A 17437-nucleotide genomic window follows, 5' to 3' on the forward strand; every position below is an offset into this window, starting at 1 on the left:
GGGACAGGCCCTGGTGTCCCCGGGGGTGGCCCAGCACTCACTTGCTGAAGTCGAAGAGCAGCTTCTCGAAGATGAGGATGGGGCCGGTGCTGCTGAGGATGATGAGGGGCTGCCCGGCGAAGAGGCAGAACATGGAGCCGGCCATGGCCGTGCCCAGGAAGCTCTCCATGACCCCCTGGGGACGGAGCAGAGGCGGCATCACGGGGGTGCCGGGCCGTGCCACGTCCCCATGGGGCCAAGGGATGGCTGGGCCCGTGCCCCATTGCTCCTGGCATCGCCATGGAGGGGGTGCCAACGTCCCGGGGCTGCCAGACCCACCTGGCAGAGATGTCCATGCCCAGAAGCTTGGCATGGCACAAGTAGGGTAAAATCCATCCCATGGATCTCATCCATCCCATCCCAATCCCATGGATCCCATCCATCCCATCCCATCCCATGGATCCCATCCCATCCCATCCCTGCCTGTCCCCAGGCCGGTGACACCTGGGCCACACCTGGTAGTTGTCGGTGGCGTCCCCCAGCAGCCCCCCAAAGGTGATGGCGTTGGTGATGCAGCCCAGGTAGATGAAGAGGATGGCGGAGATGGACTGGATATGGAAACCTTCGTAGAAGTCACTCGGGAACCAGGGCAGCTTCCTCTTGATATCCAGGTAGAGGCCACCACAAAACCTGTGGAGACACCCCTGAGGTGACACCGACACCTGGTGACTTCCACCAATAGAGAATCGTGGAGTCCTGGAGAGGTTTGGGTTGGGAGGGACCTTAAATCCCATCCCATCCCAGCCCTGCCATGGCAGGGACACCTCCCGCTGTCCCAGGCTGCTCCAAGCCCCATCCAACCTGGCCTGGGGCATTTCTGGGGACCCACAGCTCCTCTGGCCAGGTGGGAGATTTATAAATATTGATTCATAAATATAATTTATATATGGACACATAAACAGGCCTGGTGCTGACAAAAACCCCTTCCCACGAGGATTTCACCCCAGGGTGGGCCTGCAGGAGCCGCTGACAGATCCTGGCACCTTCTGGAGGTTTCTGGGGGGTGGCTCCTGGCTCACCTGCCGGTCCAGGCCAGCTCCTCCCCAATCTCGTGGACTTCGGGCATCTCCCCATCGTCGCTGCCGCCGCCGCCGCCCCCGGCGCCCGCCCCGCCGGCCGCGCCGTTCATCTGCCCCACCTCGTTCAGCGAGAACACCGACTTCCTGCGGGACAGCGGCACCGCCACCTCGCACCCGCTCTGGCACCGCCGCATGGGCACCGCTGGATGGGCACTGCCACACTGCCACACCCAGATTGGCACCACCTCAGACCCATTCCAGGACCACCTCATTTCTGCTCTGGCACCACCGGATCAGCACCGCCACATTGGCACCGCTGGATGGGCACCACTGGATTGGTGCCATTGGATCAGCAGCACCGGACTGGCACTGCCACATCAGCACCACCACATCAGTGCTGCCACATTGGCACTGCCAGATTGGCACCACTGCCAGATGGGCACACGGCCCTGGTGTGAGGACCATGGCCAAGGCCGTGGTGCAGCTCTGAGCCTGCACTGAGTGTGGGGTCTGGGGCAAATTTGGCCAGATCCAGAGCTGGGTTTGGTCAGTTTGTGGAGCCATGGCTTGGGTTGGGTTGGGTTGGGTTGGGCTGGGTTGGGTTGGGAGGGACCTCGAGGGTGATCCAGTTCAACTCCCGCCCAGGGCAGGGTCACCTCCCGCTGTCCCAGGAGGTGGAAATGGCTCTGAGCCGAGCTGGGAACAAACCCTGGTGCAAACCCAACACTTCTGGAACATCTGGAGGGGTCACTTCCAGGGGCGAAGCCAAGCAAGGCTCTCAGCCCCAGAACTGGGCACGGGAGTGGCCGCAGGCTGGGGCAGCCCCACCCACCTCTTCTCAGCTGAGGGCACTTTTTTGGGAGGCTCGATGCGGATGTTGGGGTCCCACTCGCCGGGCGGGAGGACGATGACCTCGTCCAGGAACTCGTCGATGCCGGCGATCAGGTCCTCCCTGTCCCGGGCTTTGTAGGCAACATCACTGAAGAGCTGGGGGTGGACACAGGACAGGGTCAGCCTCCAGCCCCACGTCCTCCTGGTTTCAGTCTCAGGTTTTTGGGTGATAAGGTGGAAATTGCTTTTCTTTGCTGGGTTCTGAGTCCCACAGGAGGGCAGGGGTGGTCTCCACTCACATCGTCCACCATGAGCGTGGCAATGGCCCTGCCAATCTCATTGTAGGATTTGGCTTTTCCCGGGGGGCCGAGCAGAATGAAGAGGAACCTGGCGAGGGAAAGGCGCCGCGTCGGCCACCTCGGAGCCCTGGTGCCAGCAGAGCCCTCAGGAGGCGCCCGGGGGCCGGCGCTCACCTGGTGGGGACGGGCACCTCGGTCACCCCGCCCAGCATGGTGGCCTGGAGCAGCCGCACGAAGGCCACAAAGGGCTTCTCCAGGAACTCCACCTCCCCCACCAGCACGTTGGAGGCCTCGGCGTCCTTGGGGATCTTCTTGATGAACTTGTTCTTCAGCTGTCGGCAAAGCAAGAGCGAGGAAGGGAGCGGTTGCCAAAACTTGGCTTTTCCCCCCCCTTTTTTTTTTTCCCCACCAAAGTTGGAGCCTCAGGCTCCAAGATTTCACCTCTGGTTGTGCCAGGACTCCCAGAGGTGGAGACTGAGGAGCCAGGGAAAAAAAAAAGCCAAATTTCTTCAGAAATGTGGCTAAAACTGAGACTAAACTGCAGCCCCGGGGCTCCACAACCCAACCAGCAACGTTTGCTTTTGCTCTCCTGGGTTCTCTGCAAGGAAAACTCCCTGAAATCCCCCTGTGGAAAACCTGGGCCAACCCCAGGGGTGCTGCAGAGAGCCAGGAACATTTTTAGAGTTTATTTGCAGCCCCTCGTGGCACAGAACCCCCCCAGGCCCTGTGAGCTTTTTGTGCCTCGTTCCTCCTCCCCAGCCCCGTGGTGGGAGCTGGAACAAATAATGGGAGGAGGAGAAACCTCACCCATGGATTTATTCCCCAGGTCTCTTCTCCCCTGCAGCTCTTTTCATTACAGCCTAAAAGGGTTCAATACCCAGCCAGGCAGGGAGTTATGATAATCTATATGGCAGCATGAGGGGAGGCATGTGAGCCGGGCAGCCGCCTCGCCCCGTCCTAATCTTCTAAATCCAAATGGAAAAAAAAAAAAAAAAAAAAATCATCATAATAATAAAGCAACTCCTCCAGTTCTGCTCGGAATCAGAGCAGGAGTTACCAGTGGCCACTAAGCTTCATGTAACACTTAAAAAGTCCCTTTGTAGTGGGCCTAATAGGGTGATTAAACCTAAATGCTTTGCATATTTTGGGATTAACCCTCCGAACCCCATTGCTGGAGGGGATATTTGGGGTTCCTGAGTGGGCACCGGAGTCATTTCAGGTGGGGTCCCTGTCCCATGGCTCCCTGCAGAACCTGGATTTCCATCCATGAAACCCAAGGGAATAAAACGTTGTTTCTTGTGTTTGGGCTTGCCCTAAGGTGCATCGCTCCAGGTAAGCCCAGCGAGGACATCCTGGGGGAAAAGCACGTGGTTATCCCATTCCCTAAAAACCCAAAGCAAGTTGTAACCCCACCCCATTCCCTAAAAACCCATTCTGCCCTCGGTTTATGGTGAAACCAGGAGCAGAAACGAAGCAAAGCTCATGCAAGGAACCAACCATTCCCACAAAAAGAGTCTGGGATGGGAAGGGGACAAAAACCCCACAGATCCATCCCCTCCCCAAGCCTGGAGCTGCCTCCCAGCTCCCTCCTAAAAGCAATCCCAGAAGGAAAAGCCCCCCATGGCCTCTGGGCTGAGCTTTGCATTGGGAAACCCCCAGAAAAAGCAGATCCCACCCCAAATTCCAGCCCCTCAGCCCCAGAGCTGCAGCCCCAGAGCTCGGATGGGATTTGCCACCCTCTCCCTTTGGGATTCCCACATTTCCAAGCAGCTCCCTGCAGATCTGGAGGGAATTTTTGCCCCACCCTGGTGGGTTTGGGCTCCTGGCTTGTCCCTGTCTCCGTGCTGAGAGCGCAGGTGTCACCTCTGGGGCAGCTTCCCCAGGGGCACCAATACAGCAATTAACTGCCCTAATTAGGAATTTGTGTGGGTATCGACCCAGCCACGGCTCACATGGACCCAACAGCCCAGCAGGGATCATGTTGGGGTTTGGGATTTTGGGATTTTGGGTACCTGGTCAGTGCTCGGCGTGTCCGAGATGTCGTTCATGCTCCGGCTCTGGGCGTGACCTGGAGGGAAGGGAGGGAAGGTGAGGAGGAGCCGCCCCAGGAGCCAGGAGAAAACCCGGCGGGGAGGATTTGGGACAAGGAATGAAATATTGGAGATGGTGCCTGGGCTTGCAAAGCAGCAGCAGCGCCATGAAAACCCAGGAACCGGGGGAAATTCCTCCTGTGAGAGGTGGAAAGGCTGGCACGGGGCAGGGATGGAGGCCCTGTCCCTGGAAGGGTCCAGAAACCCTCTGGAGGTGGCACCTGGGGACATCGTGGTGCTCCGTGACCTCCGAGGGCTTTTCCACCCCTAATGATCCCAGAGCTCCATAAACGGGACCATTTCCAGGCCCAGCCACACAAACCAGGGCTCGTTTGGGGTTTCCCAGCCGCCCTCTCCCAGCCAAGCAATCTCTTAGGATTCCCTGCCTCTTCCAAGCGCCGTTCCTTCCCTCCCTAAAGCCTCCAAGGAATGCTTTCCTCCACCCCACACCAGCTCATCCCAAATTCCCTGCTGCACTTCAGGGGTGGTGGCCGTGGTGGGACCTCATTTCAAGCTCCCTCTTTGCCCCCTGGGGCTGGGAATTTGGGTTTTCCAGGGAATTATTTGGTGTCCCATGGAATCATTTGGTGTCCTGGGGGATCGTTTGGCATTCCAAGGAATTATTTGGTTTTCAAGGAATTATTTGGAGTCCCAGGGAAGGCTGTGGTGTCCCAGGGAATTATTTGTTGTCCCACTGAATTATTTGGTGCCCCAGGGCAAGCTCTGGTGCCCCTGGGCAGGCTGTGGTGCCCCACTGAATTATTTGGAGCCCCAGGGAAGGCTATGGGGTCCCAGGGAATCATTTGGTGTCCCAGGAAATTATTTGGTGTCCCATTGAATTATTTGGTGCCCCAGGGAATTATTTGGTGCCCCAGGGAATGTTCTGGTGCCCCGGGGCAGGCTGTGGTGCCCCAGTGAATTATTTGGTGCCCCAGGGAAGGCTATGGGGTCCCAGGGAATCATTTGGTGTCCCATTGAATTATTTGGTGTCCCAGTGAATGTTCTGGTGCCCCTGGGCAGGCCGTGGTGCCCCGGGTCAGGCTGTGGTGCCCCAGGGAATGCTGTGGTGCCCCGGGTCAGGCCGTGGTGCCCCGGGTCAGGCCGTGGTGCCCGAGTCGGTTCAGGGCCGTGCCCACTCACGCAGGCGGCCGTAGCTGGCGCTCTGCCGCAGCCGCAGGTCCTCGGTGGAGCGGTGGAAGGCGGCGCCGGCGGCCGGGCCCCGCACGGGGCTGCGGGCTGGGGAGAGAGGGGGAGACAGGGGTGAGATGGGGATGGGGTCCCATTGGGAACGCCGGGATGGGATCCCCTGTGATGGCAGGATCCCACTGGGAATGTCACAGCAGGATCCCACTGGGAACGCCGGGATGCTCCCAGGAGCTGCTGGAGCTCAGTGCCAGCTGCAGCGAGTGACCTCCCGCTAAACCCCAGGGAACAATCGGGAACGGGCCCAAATCCCCTTTTGTAAGGGCAGGGACAGGCGGGATCAGCCGCAGCCAGACCGGATTTGTCTGTGGCCGCCGCGCCAGGAAAGCCGAGCGGCACCGAGCCCGGCGCCACGCAGCGCCATCGTCCTCGTGTGGCGCCAGCGCGCCGTGACGTCATCAGCACGCCGTGACGTCATCACACGGTGACATCATCATCACCTATTGCCCCCACTGTGACATCATCACACAGTGCCATTGACACCACAGTGACATCATCATCCCCACTGTGACGTCATCACACAGCGCCATTGACACCACAGTGACATCATCACACAGTCATCGTCCCCACTGTGACGTCATCACACGGTGCCATTGACACCACACTGCGCCATTGTCCTCGTGTGATGCCATCACACAGTGACGCTGTCATTGCACGGTGCCACTGACTCCACTGTGACATCATCACACAGCGCCATTGTCCTCACATGGTGATGTAATAATATATGTAATAATAATAATAATAATATAATGGCATTGTCACCACAGGGTGATGTCACTGCACAGTGATGGCCTCACACAGCGCCATTGTCCTCACACAGTGATGTCATCACACAACGATGTCATCACACAATGATGTCATCACACAGTGATGTCATCACACAATAATCTTGTCCCTCACACGATGATGTCATCACACAATGACGTCACCACACACCGACATTACCACCACACCGTGATCCTGCCCCTGACACAACGATGCCATCACTCAGTGATGTCCCCAGACGGTGACATTGTCCCTGCCACAGCCACATCCCTCACACAGCGCTGTCCCTGTCTCCAGCCCCTCCTCGTCCCCAGTTCTCGCTGACCCCCACCCCTAAACCCCCCAGGGCAGAATTTTGGGGCCCTTCCCGCCCACCCTCCCCGGGTGAGTGTCCCCAGCCCCAGTCCCTGCCTTGCCCGGGGCTCACCGGTGTTGGAGGACACGGATTTGCCGATGTCAGCCAGCGAGCGGTGGATCGGCTTCTTGGTCTGGTGGCGGTGCTTGCGCAGGAGGACAAAGCTGAGCTTCTCCCGCAGCTCTGGCTTCAGCAGCCCGTCCTCAATCTGCTTCTCAATGACATCGTCTGCAAAACACGGCCATGGTGAGCCCCAAAATGTCCCCAAAACCTCCCCAAAACCTCCTCAAAATGTCCCCAAAACGTCCCATCTTCAATCTGCTTCTCAATGACATCGTCTGCAAAACACAGACACGGTGACCCCCAAAACCTCCCCAAAACCTCCCCAAAATGTCCCATCCTTGATCTGCTTCTCAATGACATCGTCTGCAAAGCACGGCCACGGTGACCCCAAGAACATCCCCAAAATCTGCTCTTTGAGCAACCCAGCCTTGATCTGCTCCTCAATGACATCATCTGCAACGCCCAGAGGTGGTGACCCCCAAAACCTCCCCAAAATGTCCCCAAAACCTCCCCAAAATGTCCCGTCCTCGATCTGCTTCCCCATGACATTGTCTGCAACACATGAATAATGGTGACCCAGGGGTGACCCCCAAAAAACCTCCAAAATCTGCTCCTTGAGCAGCCCATCCTCAATCTGCTTCTCAATGACATCATCTGCACACACCCAGCCGTGGTGACCCAGGGGTGACCCCAAAACCCCCCCCCCCCCAAAATCTGCTGCTTCAGCAGAGACCCCCAGATCCCCCCAAAAACCTCAACACAACATTTCGGGAAGCCGCTGATGGCTCCCAACTCCTCCCTCTGCTCGTTCTTGGACAAATTCAGGAAAAAAATGAATTTAACTCCATTCCCACCATTTTAGGACACGGGGGGCAAAAACCCTCCAGGAGCTCCTACCGATGATTTGGGGCAAGGAGTAGCCGTCGAGGTCCAGGAGCACCGTTCCCGTCTGGAGACACGTCCGCAGCTCAAAGAGGCTGTGCAGGGACAGCGTGGACACGTGGGGCTTGCTCCACCTCTCGCCACCTTCCTCCACCTTCTCCTCGAACTTGATCCACCTGGAACGGGGGCAGGTGTGAGCAGCTGGGAATGGCTTCTCCTTCCTGGGGGGGTTTCCCTGCTTGGAGGCCTGGATTCATTCGTCTCACAGAGTTCATGCTCGTTATCCGGGCTGGGAAGGGAGGATCTGGGGGAGTCGTTCCCAAAAGTGCTGCCTGCGGGGCTCTGGAGGGGAGGGAATACTCCCAATCCCACCAGGAAACCCAAATCCATGGATTTCGCCCTCCTCAAATTGTATCTGTGGGATTTGGGAGCTGTGGGATGGAGGAAAAGGTCCCAATCCCACCAGGAAACCCAGATCCATTGATTTTGCCCTGAACAAATTCCTCCTGAGAGGTCTGGGAGCAGTGGAGTGGAGGAAAAGCTCCCAGTCCTACCAGGAAACCCAAATCCATGGATTTCGCCCTCCTCAAATCACTCCTGTGGGATTTGGGAACACTGGGGTGGAGGAAAAGCCCCAGCAGAACCCCAAACCACAACACCTGGACCCACCCCACACCTCCCATCCCTGATTTCTCTGGAGAATCCCGGTCTCCAACCCTTCCTCTTTCCTGGGGATGGGATTCAAACTTCCCGCCAAGTGCCGAGCGCCGCCGCCGCCGCCCCAAAGCCGATTAGGTCGCTTTTCCTCTCCCTTCTGCCCCATTTTCCAAGGAATTTGGGTCATTAGGGAGCTCGGGATGGAGAGCGGGACTGGGGGCAGGAATCCCTGTGGGATTGGGGGCGGGAATCCCTGTGGGATTGGGAGCAGGAATCCCTGTGGGATTGGGAATCCCTGTGGGATTGGGGCAGGAATCCCTGTGGGATTGGGGACGGGAATCCCTGTGGGATTGGGAATCCCTGTGGGATTGGGGCCTGGCTCCAGCAGCGCCTTTGCGCTGCCATCGGCATCCCGGGATTCCTTGGCTGAGGTTCCGGCAAATTCCTGCTGCTCCCAGCATCCCGAATTCCCTTTTTTGGGATGGGATTTTGGGATGGCATTTTTTTGGGAGGGCATTTTTTTGGGAGGGCATTTTTTTGGGATGGCATTTTTTTGGGATGGGATTATTTTGGGATGGCATTTTTTTGGGATGGCATTTTTTTGGGATGGCATTTTTTTGGGATGGGATTTTGGAATGGGATTTTTTTGGGATGGCATTTTTTGGGATGGCATTTTTTGGGATGGGATTTTTTTGGACTGGGATTATTTTGGGATGGGATTTTTTTGGGATGGGATTTTCCCCCCTCCCCTGCTCCCCGTCCCATTCCCGGATCCCCTGACCTGGCGGATTCCTTCCACTCCATGTCGTCGCCGTCGCGCTGCAGCGTGTCCATCTCCGTGAACAGCGTGGGGTTGGGGGCCTCCTCCTCCTCCCCCAGGATGTACCGGAGCCGCTCCGCGGCCGGCGACACTGGAGGGAAAAAACTCCTGGAATTCCGGGGGAAAAACCGGGATGGGCCCGCTGGGAACGGCCCCAAAATGGGGAGGGGGTTTGGGGTGGCAAAAAGAAAAAAAAAAAAAAAAAGGGGGATGAAAATGGAGGGAAAATGTTGGAGGGAATGGGGGAACTCCAAATGATCCCATCCTGAATTCCCTGTGCTGGAATTCCATGGAAAATCCCACTCCATCCTGCAGAGAAAGGCCCTGAGGGGATTTGGGACCATGAAAAAAGGGATAAAAATGGGAGGAAATGTTTGAGGGAATGGGGGAGTTCTGAATGATCCCATCCCGAATTCTCTGTAAGAAAAAGAGCTGGAGTTCCATGGAAAATTGGGTGATCACGCAGGGAATGGCTCCAAAGGTGGTTTGGGATTCAGAGAAAAAGGGATAAAAGTGGAGGGAAATGTTGAAGGGAATGGGAGAACTCCAAGTGATCCCATCCCAAATTCCCTGTGCTGGAATTCCATGGAAAATCCCGCTCCATCCTGCAGAGAAAGGCCCTGAGGAAGGTTTGGGATAAGAAAATAAGGGATAAAAAATGGAGGGAAATGTTGGAGGGAATGGGGGAGCCCCCAATGATCCCATCCCGAATCCCCTGGGGGATGCTGGGGACAGCAGGAGCAGGATGAAGCTCCAGGGACCGATTCCCACCAAATTCCCTTTCCAGGAGTTCCCTGTGCCCATGTCCCAGGTTCATCCCGAGTTTCCCCTCCCACAGCTCCCCCTTCTCCAGCCTTGGCGTTTCCCCCTTTTCCCAGGGGCAATGACACAAATCCATCATTCCTGCAGGGAAAATTCCATCTTTTCCTGGGAAGGGGCAGCGTTCATGGCCTGGGAGCAACCTGGGGGTGGTTTTGGGATCCCGGCGCCCTCCGAGGCTTTTCCATCCCAGTGCCCACGGGAGGGTGAAGAAATCCCAGGAAAATAAAGGAAAAAAGTTGGATTTGTTCTTAACCCTCTCCATCCTCAGGGTTTTTTTTTTTTTTTCTGGCAAAACTTCCCAGATTTGGTGGATTTGGGGAGAAATCCAAGCCATGAAATCCATGGGAATGGAGTGTTTGGAATGAAATCCTCTATTTCCCGATTCAAGGAATGATCCAGGCTTGGAAAATGGGAATTCTGGGGCAAAATCTGGGGATCACAAAGCTGGGTAATGCATTAATAATAATAATAATAATAATAATAATAAAAAATCAGGGATGAATTAAATTGCTGTGGATAAATGGGGGGGAAAATGGGAATTCTGGGGCAAAATCTGGGGATAACAAAGCTGGGTAATGCATTAATAATAATAATAATAATAATAATAAATCAGGGATGAATTAAATTGCTGTGGATAAATGGGGGGGAAAATGGGAATTCTGGGGCAAAATCTGGGGATAACAAAGCTGGGTAATGCATTAATAATAATAATAATAATAATAATAATAATAATAAATCAGGGATGAATTAAATTGCTGTGGATAAATGGGGGGGGGAAATGGGAATTCTGGGGCAAAATCTGGGGATCACAAAGCTGGGTAATGCATAAATAATAATAATAATATTTATTATTATTATTATTATTATTATTATTATTATTATTATTAATAATAATAATAATAATAATAATAATAATAATAATAATAATAAATCAGGGATTTTTTAAATTGCTGTGGATAAAGGGGGGGAAATGGGAATTCTGCCCCTTTTCCTGCACGTCCCCAGAGGAGGGGATGTCCCCATGTCCCTTTAGGCTGAGCCTGCTTAAACCCCTTAAGCCCCTCTAAGCTGAGCCCAAAGCCTGCCAAGGTCCAGCCCTGCTGCCATTCCCACAAATCCCTTCTTGTGATTCCGAATATTCCCGGGAATTCTGGGGCTGGGCTCCGTGCCTGGAGGGTTTCAGGCTCCCTAAGCCTGGGCTTGTTCTCGGAACAGGGATGAAATGGGTGAAATTCTGGTCAAACCTCCCCTGCCAACCCCAAAATTCCCAAAAAAAACAAAACAAACCCCACAAATTTAATGAGCTAATGCACAAAACAAATGGGGATTTTTGCTGGAAATCCTTGTCCTGGGTGGGAAAAATGGGATTTGGAATTCCTGCCCTGGATCTTGGGGCGGCTGCCCCCAGCTCTGCCCAAATTCCCTCTCTCAGGATGGATCCTTCCCTCCTCACCCTCCCAGGGCCTCATTGTGGGGTCTCTGCCACCCCTGAAACCCCAAAAACCGAGAGAAATCCCCTACAGAAAGAGAATTTTTGTCCCCTTTTCCTTCTCCTGCCAGATTTTAGGGAACTGATCCAACGTGCAGCTCCCAGTTCTGCCTCCCTCCCTCCCCGAGGCGGCCAAAATTCCTGGGATTTGTTCACCTGGAGAGCAATTCCACGGCTGGGAGAGCTCCCAGCCCCTCCTGCTTTGGGGTTTCTCATTCCTGGGAATTCCACCCAGCACAGAAAACCCCGGGAAGCAGCAGGTGTTGGTTGGAGAGGGGAAAAGTGACACAAATCCCCCAAAAAACCCCAAAATCAGCTCCCTGGGGGGATCCAGAGCTCCCTGATCCGGGTTTTAGGATGGGAAAACTCTGGGATTTTGGCCACTGCAGATTCCCAGGGAATATTCAGGATCTTTTCCATGGGAAATAGGACAAGAATTATTTAAATCCCGTTTATCTGAGGTGCAGCTGCCTCCTCACATCCCAGCCCCAGGCCAGTGACCAAACCTCGCCTGGGGACCCTTTTCCAAGCCAAAATTCCCACTAAATTGGGATAAAATTGGGAAATCAGGGAATGCAGCCCTGCTGGGGCTCTGCAATCCTGCCAGGACTAAGCCTGGTTTAAAGTCCAGCCTTATCCAGGGGCTGCCATGGATTCTCCAAAGCTTTTCCCTGCATTTCCCTGAGGGTTCTCCACAGCTTTTCCCTGCATTTTCCCAAGGGTTCTCCACAGCTTTTCCCTGCATTTTCCCGAGGGTTCTCCACAGCTTTTCCCTGCATTTTCCTGTGGGTTCTCCACAGCTTTTCCCTGCATTTTCCCGAGGGTTCTCCACAGCTTTTCCCTGCATTTCCCTATGGATTCTCCACAGCTTTTCCCTGCATTTTGCTGCCTCAGCCAAGTCCCCACTGACCCCAAAACCAGGAGAGTGGGCTGCACATCCCATGGGATAAACTTGCTCCAAATCCCCAGCTTTGGGGTATTTCTGACCCTCCCAAAAATCGACTTTTCCACCGAGGAGCAGCAGGAGCTCCCCCATTGATTTTTTGGGGTGAGCTTTGGATCTCTGCCCTTTTAGAAGCCCCAAAGTTGCTTTTCCGAGGGGAAAAAATCACCAAAAAAACCCCAAAACCCCAAGGATCTTTCCCCTCTCCCACCACAGCGCTGGAAAACACAAACCCCCAGACCCTACCTGGAGTTGTTTCCATCTCTTCCCCCATCTCTGCCCGCTTTAACCCCAAAGTTTCGCCGCGCGATCCCGAAACGCCGCCGAGGGCCCGAGTTTCCCTTTCCCCCTTTCTCCTTTCTCCTTTATGCACTGCAGCTCGCCAAGGCCCCGGCTTAGGGAGCAGATTACGGCCTCAAATCCTGCCCCGCTGGGCTCCCATGACGGGAAGTGCCCGAGCGCCGGGATGCGCTGGAAGAGCCCGCAGAGCCCAAACCCCGGCCCGGGGCCGCCCCCGCCGCCGTTCCCCGCCCTGGACACCCCAAAATTGAGGATGGGGGGAAAAACAAAGGACAGGGATGAGGGAGATTGGTGGGGTTGGGGGTTTGGGGTTTTTGGGTTTTTTTTTTTTTAAGCTGGAAAATGAGGGTTTGGGTCCATGCCCATCAAAGTGGGCTGGAGTTACGGATGAGTGGGGTTTGGGGTTGTGGGGAGGAGGAAAAGGGGAAAAGGGGAAAGGGGGGAAAAGAGGGGAGAATAAGGGAAAAGGAGGGGAAAGAAAGGAAAAAGAGGGGGAAAACAGGGGGAAAGCAGGGGGGAAAACAGGGGGGAAAAGAGGGAAAAGGAGGGAAAAGGAGAGGAAAAGAGGGGAGAATAAGGGAAAAGGAGGGGAAAGAAGGGAAAAGGAGGGAGGAAAGAGGAGAAAGAGAGGGGGGAAAAGAGGGGGAAAACAGGGGGGAAACGGGGAAAAGAGGGGAAAAATAGGGGGAAAAGAGGGGGAAACGGGGAAAAGGAAAAGGAGGGAAAAGGATGGGAAAAGGAGGGGGAAAAGGAGGGGGAAAAGGAGGAAAAAGGGGAAAAGGAGGGAAAGGAAGGGAGAGGAGGGGAGAATAAGAGAAAAAGAGGGCGAAAGGAGGGAAAATGGGGAAAAGGAGGGGAAAAGGGGGGCAGAAGGAGGGGGAAAAGGAGGGGAAAAGGAGGGGAAAACGAGGGGAAAAGGAGGAGGAAAATCAGAGAAAAGGAGGAGGAAAATCAGGGAAAAGGAGGAGGAAAAAGAGGGGGAAAAGGAGGAGGAAAATCAGGGAAAAGGAGGGCAAAGGGAGGAAGGGCCGTGCCCCTGCTCCCGCCTCCGCCTCGGGCACCAAGGAGCTGCCAGCAAATCAAAATCCTCTTCCCATGCAAAAGAAACAAAACTGGGAAAACTTTGGCTGGGCCTGAGCCCGAATGCAAATTTCCAGCCCAGGAAGGGCTCGGGAAATGCTGATCTGCCCTAAGGAGATGGGAACGCGCTGGGACTTCCCAGAGCTGCCTGGAACCCCAGTCCCGCTGGGGAAACTCCATCCAAACCCCATTGCAATGGGAAAAACCCACTGGGAATTCCTGTGGTGTGATCCCTGGGGCTTGTCTGGAACCCTGGTCCCAGCAGGAAAAGCCCTTCAACCCCATTTCAATGGGAAAAACCCATCGGGAACATGGTGTGGTTCCCAAAGGCTGTGGAGAACCCCAATTCCAGCAGGGAACCCCCTCCAACCCCATTTCAATGGGAAAAACCCATGGGGAACAAGGTGTGATGTCCAAAAGTTGTCTGGAACCCCAATCTCAGTAGGAAACTCCCTCCAACCCCATTTTAATGGGAAAAATCCATCGGGAACAAGGTGAGATGTTCAAAAGTTTTCTGGAACCCCAATCCCAGCAGGAATCCCCTCCAATCCCATTTAATTGGGAAAAACCCGTCAGGAACGAGGTGTGAAGGTTGTGGGGAACCCCAGTCCCAGCAGGAAACTCTCTCCAACCTGATTTTAATGGAAAAAACCCATGGGGAACAAGGTGAGACTCCCAAACTTGTCTGGAACCCCAATCCCCAATCAGGAACCCCCTCCAACCCCATTTGAATGGGAAAAACCCATGGGGAACATGGTGAGATGTTCAAAAGTTTTCTGGAACCCCAATCCCAGCAGGAAAACTCCATCCAAATCCATTTCAATGGGAAAAACCCATGGGGAACAAGGTGTGAAGGTTGTGTAGAACCCCAATTCCATCAGGAACCCCCTCCGACCCCATTTAATTGGGAAAAACCCATCAGGAACAAGGTGTGAATGTTATGGAGAACTCCAATCCCATCAGGAACCCCCTCCAACCCCATTTGAATGGGAAAAACCCATGGGGAACAAGGTGTGAAGGTTGTGGGGAGCCCCAATCCCATCAGGGACCCCTCCAACCCCATTTCAATGGGACAAACCCATGGGGAACGAGGTGTGAAGCTTGTGTAGAACCCCAGTTCCATGAGGGAACCCCCTCCAATCCCATTTCATTGGGACAAACCCATGGGGAACGAGGTGTGAAGGTTGTGGGGAGCCCCAATCCCAGCAGGAACCCCCTCCAACCCAATTTTAATGGGACAAACCCATGGGGAACGAGGTGTGAAGGTTGTGGGGAGCCCCAATCCCACCAGGAGCCCCCTCCAAGGCCACCCCAGCAAACCCAGCAGGGGCGGGTCAGCCCGGATTTGGGGCGCTGTGCCGGGCACTCACTGGTCCTGCTGGCGTTGTCGTGGGCGCTCTCGGGCCAGCCCTGGCCCTCGTCGGTGTCCGAGGGCTCGCGGGGCCCCGAGTGGCGCTCGCTGCCGCTGCGCTCGCGGCTGGAGCCCGGCGAGCGCCGGCGGCGCCGCTTCCTGCGGAAACCCCGCGGCACCGGCACCCCGATGTAGATGGAGTGGTAGTCTGGGAACGGGGAGAGGAAGGGGTTAAAAAGAAATTCCTGTTTTTCCAGGGAGGAAAATGATGCGGGAAGGGCGATAAATGGGGTGGGAAAATTCTGTTTCTGTGGGAGGAAAGTTCCCGGTGAAAGTGAATCTACGTGGAGGGGGAATTTCAGCAAAAAATGGGTTTTTCTGGGAGGAAAAATTCCTGATGAAAATGATCTAGGTGGAGAGATAACTATATATAATATAATTCACTTTTTTATATTTATATATATATAATATAAATTCATATATATATATATATATATAATATAAATTCACTTTTTTATATTTATATATGTATAATATAAATTCACTTTTTTATATTTATATATATATATAATATAAATTCATATATATAATATAAATTCACTTTTTTATATTTATATATATATAATATAAATTCACTTTTTTATATTTATATATATATATAATATAAATTCATATATATAATATAAATTCACTTTTTTATATTTATATATATATAATATAAATTCACTTTTTTATATTTATATATATATATAAAATATAAATTCATATATATATATATAATATAAATTCACTTTTTAGGGAGAAGAATTCCTGGTGAAAGTGATGTGGATGGAGTGATAATTGGAATAAAAAAATCATCTTTCTGGAAAAAAAACCAATTCATTTTCCTGGTGAAAATGATGCGGATAGAAAGAAAATTGGAATTAAAAAAAAAATTCATTTTTCTGGGAGAAAAAATTCCTGATGAAAATGATCTAGATGGAGAGATAACGATAATAAACAATTCACTTTTTAGGGAGAAAAACTCCTGGTGAAAAATGGCGTGGGCGGAAAGAAATTGTAATAAAAAATTGGAAAAATTCCTGGTGAAAGTGATGTGGGTGGAGCGATAATTGGAATTAAAAATTTTTTAAATCTCCAGGACATTCCTGGGATTTCTCTCACCTTCCTCATCCTCGAATCTCCTCCGGGAGCCGCCGAGGCCGCGCTCGCTCATCCCATCCTCATCCTCCAGCATGGTCCGGCTGCTCGGGGGAGCTGGGGAACGATTGGGAACGGGATTTGAGCGGGATCCGGGGTTTTATGGGATCTGGGGTTTTATGGGATCTGGGGTTTTATGGGATCTGGGATTTAATGGGGTCTGGGAGGGGAAGGAGCTCCCGGCTCTGGAACCGTTCCCTTGGGAATGGCCCAGTGGGGACCCCCGGGCCCCTCCTGTGCCAGCCCCGCTCTCCCCTCCCCACATTCCCGAGATTTCCCTGGGATCCCATCCCTGCCCTCCAATCCCTGCTGGGCAGAGGGCCCAGGAGAACATTCCAGAGATTTCCCAGCACAATCCCTGGACACAAATCTCCAAAAATTCCAGAGCCTGGCACAATTCCCGACACAAATTCCCAGGAATTCCAGAGCCCCCCATTATTCCAGAGTGACCCCAAGACATCCCAAAGGGATTTCCCCCATTTCTGATCCCACATTTCCCTGGAATTTCCCATTATTCCGGAGTGACCCAAAGGGATTTTCCCCATTTCCGATCCCACGTTTCCCTGGAATCTCCAGGAATTCTGGGGTGACCCCACACACCCCAGAGGGATTCCCCACCCCAAGTTTTCCTTTCCCCACCCCTGATCCCACATTTCCTTTCCACTTCCAGCCGTTCCCCGCTCTGATCCCGGTGGGGACCTGCCAGGGACGCTGCTGATGCATTAATTAACGGCTCCCTAATTAGCCGAGCTCCAGCGATTGCCTTTCACACTCGGCTGCCCGGGCGCGGCTGTTTCCATTCCCGCCCGGTCGATGCTCCCAAAGTCACTCGGAGGGCGATCCCGAGGGACGTTCCTGCATTTTCCAGCTCTTTCGGGGACAGAAACCCCAAATCCGGCCCAAAACCTCAAAAACGGGAACGGCCAAAACCGCTGGGGCTGGCGGGGTGGGGATCCCTGACCCTTTGACCTGGGAAAATCCAATTTATCCCAGTCCAAATTAAATCCAGTTTATCCCAGTCCAAATTAAATCAAATTTATCCCAGTCCAAATTAAATCAAATTTATCCCAGTCCAAATTAAATCCAGTTTATCCCAGTCCAAATTAAATCCAATTTATCCCAGTCCAAATTAAATCCATTTATCCCAGTGGGGATATATTCCCTTTTACCTGGGAAAATCCAATTTATCCCAGTCCAAATTAAATCAAATTTATCCCAATCCAACTCAA

General features: G+C 53.4%; 1 protein-coding gene across 5 annotated transcripts in view; it reads right to left on the reverse strand.

Moving 5' to 3' along the window:
• The window catches only part of SLC4A5 (solute carrier family 4 member 5), a 30861-nt gene that overhangs the window by 11620 nt on the left and 1804 nt on the right, over positions 1-17437 (reverse strand). For 4 of the 5 annotated variants that reach the window (XR_011676973.1, XR_011676974.1, XM_071417654.1 and 1 more), the window contains exons 2-14: positions 16173-16265; positions 15028-15216; positions 8985-9114; positions 7562-7722; positions 6674-6829; positions 5419-5514; positions 4201-4256; positions 2363-2520; positions 2189-2276; positions 1891-2045; positions 1059-1202; positions 495-669; positions 42-175 (exon numbers count right to left, since the gene is read on the reverse strand). Coding sequence is in view for 3 of the 5 variants with exons in the window: in XM_071417654.1 (XP_071273755.1) it covers positions 42-175; positions 495-669; positions 1059-1202; positions 1891-2045; positions 2189-2276; positions 2363-2520; positions 4201-4256; positions 5419-5514; positions 6674-6829; positions 7562-7722; positions 8985-9114; positions 15028-15216; positions 16173-16245 (1715 nt within the window). In the remaining 2 variants the exon portion in view is untranslated. Of the gene's footprint in view, positions 1-41; positions 176-494; positions 670-1058; positions 1203-1890; positions 2046-2188; positions 2277-2362; positions 2521-4200; positions 4257-5418; positions 5515-6673; positions 6830-7561; positions 7723-8984; positions 9115-12523; positions 13663-15027; positions 15217-16172; positions 16266-17437 lie in introns of those variants that run through there. The other variant, XM_071417657.1, reaches the window with a different exon arrangement.

This window comes from Agelaius tricolor, unplaced genomic scaffold (assembly GCF_023055355.1).
Source record: "Agelaius tricolor isolate 1412-34295 unplaced genomic scaffold, bAgeTri1.0.p SCAF_70, whole genome shotgun sequence".
Classification (NCBI taxonomy): domain Eukaryota; kingdom Metazoa; phylum Chordata; class Aves; order Passeriformes; family Icteridae; genus Agelaius; species Agelaius tricolor.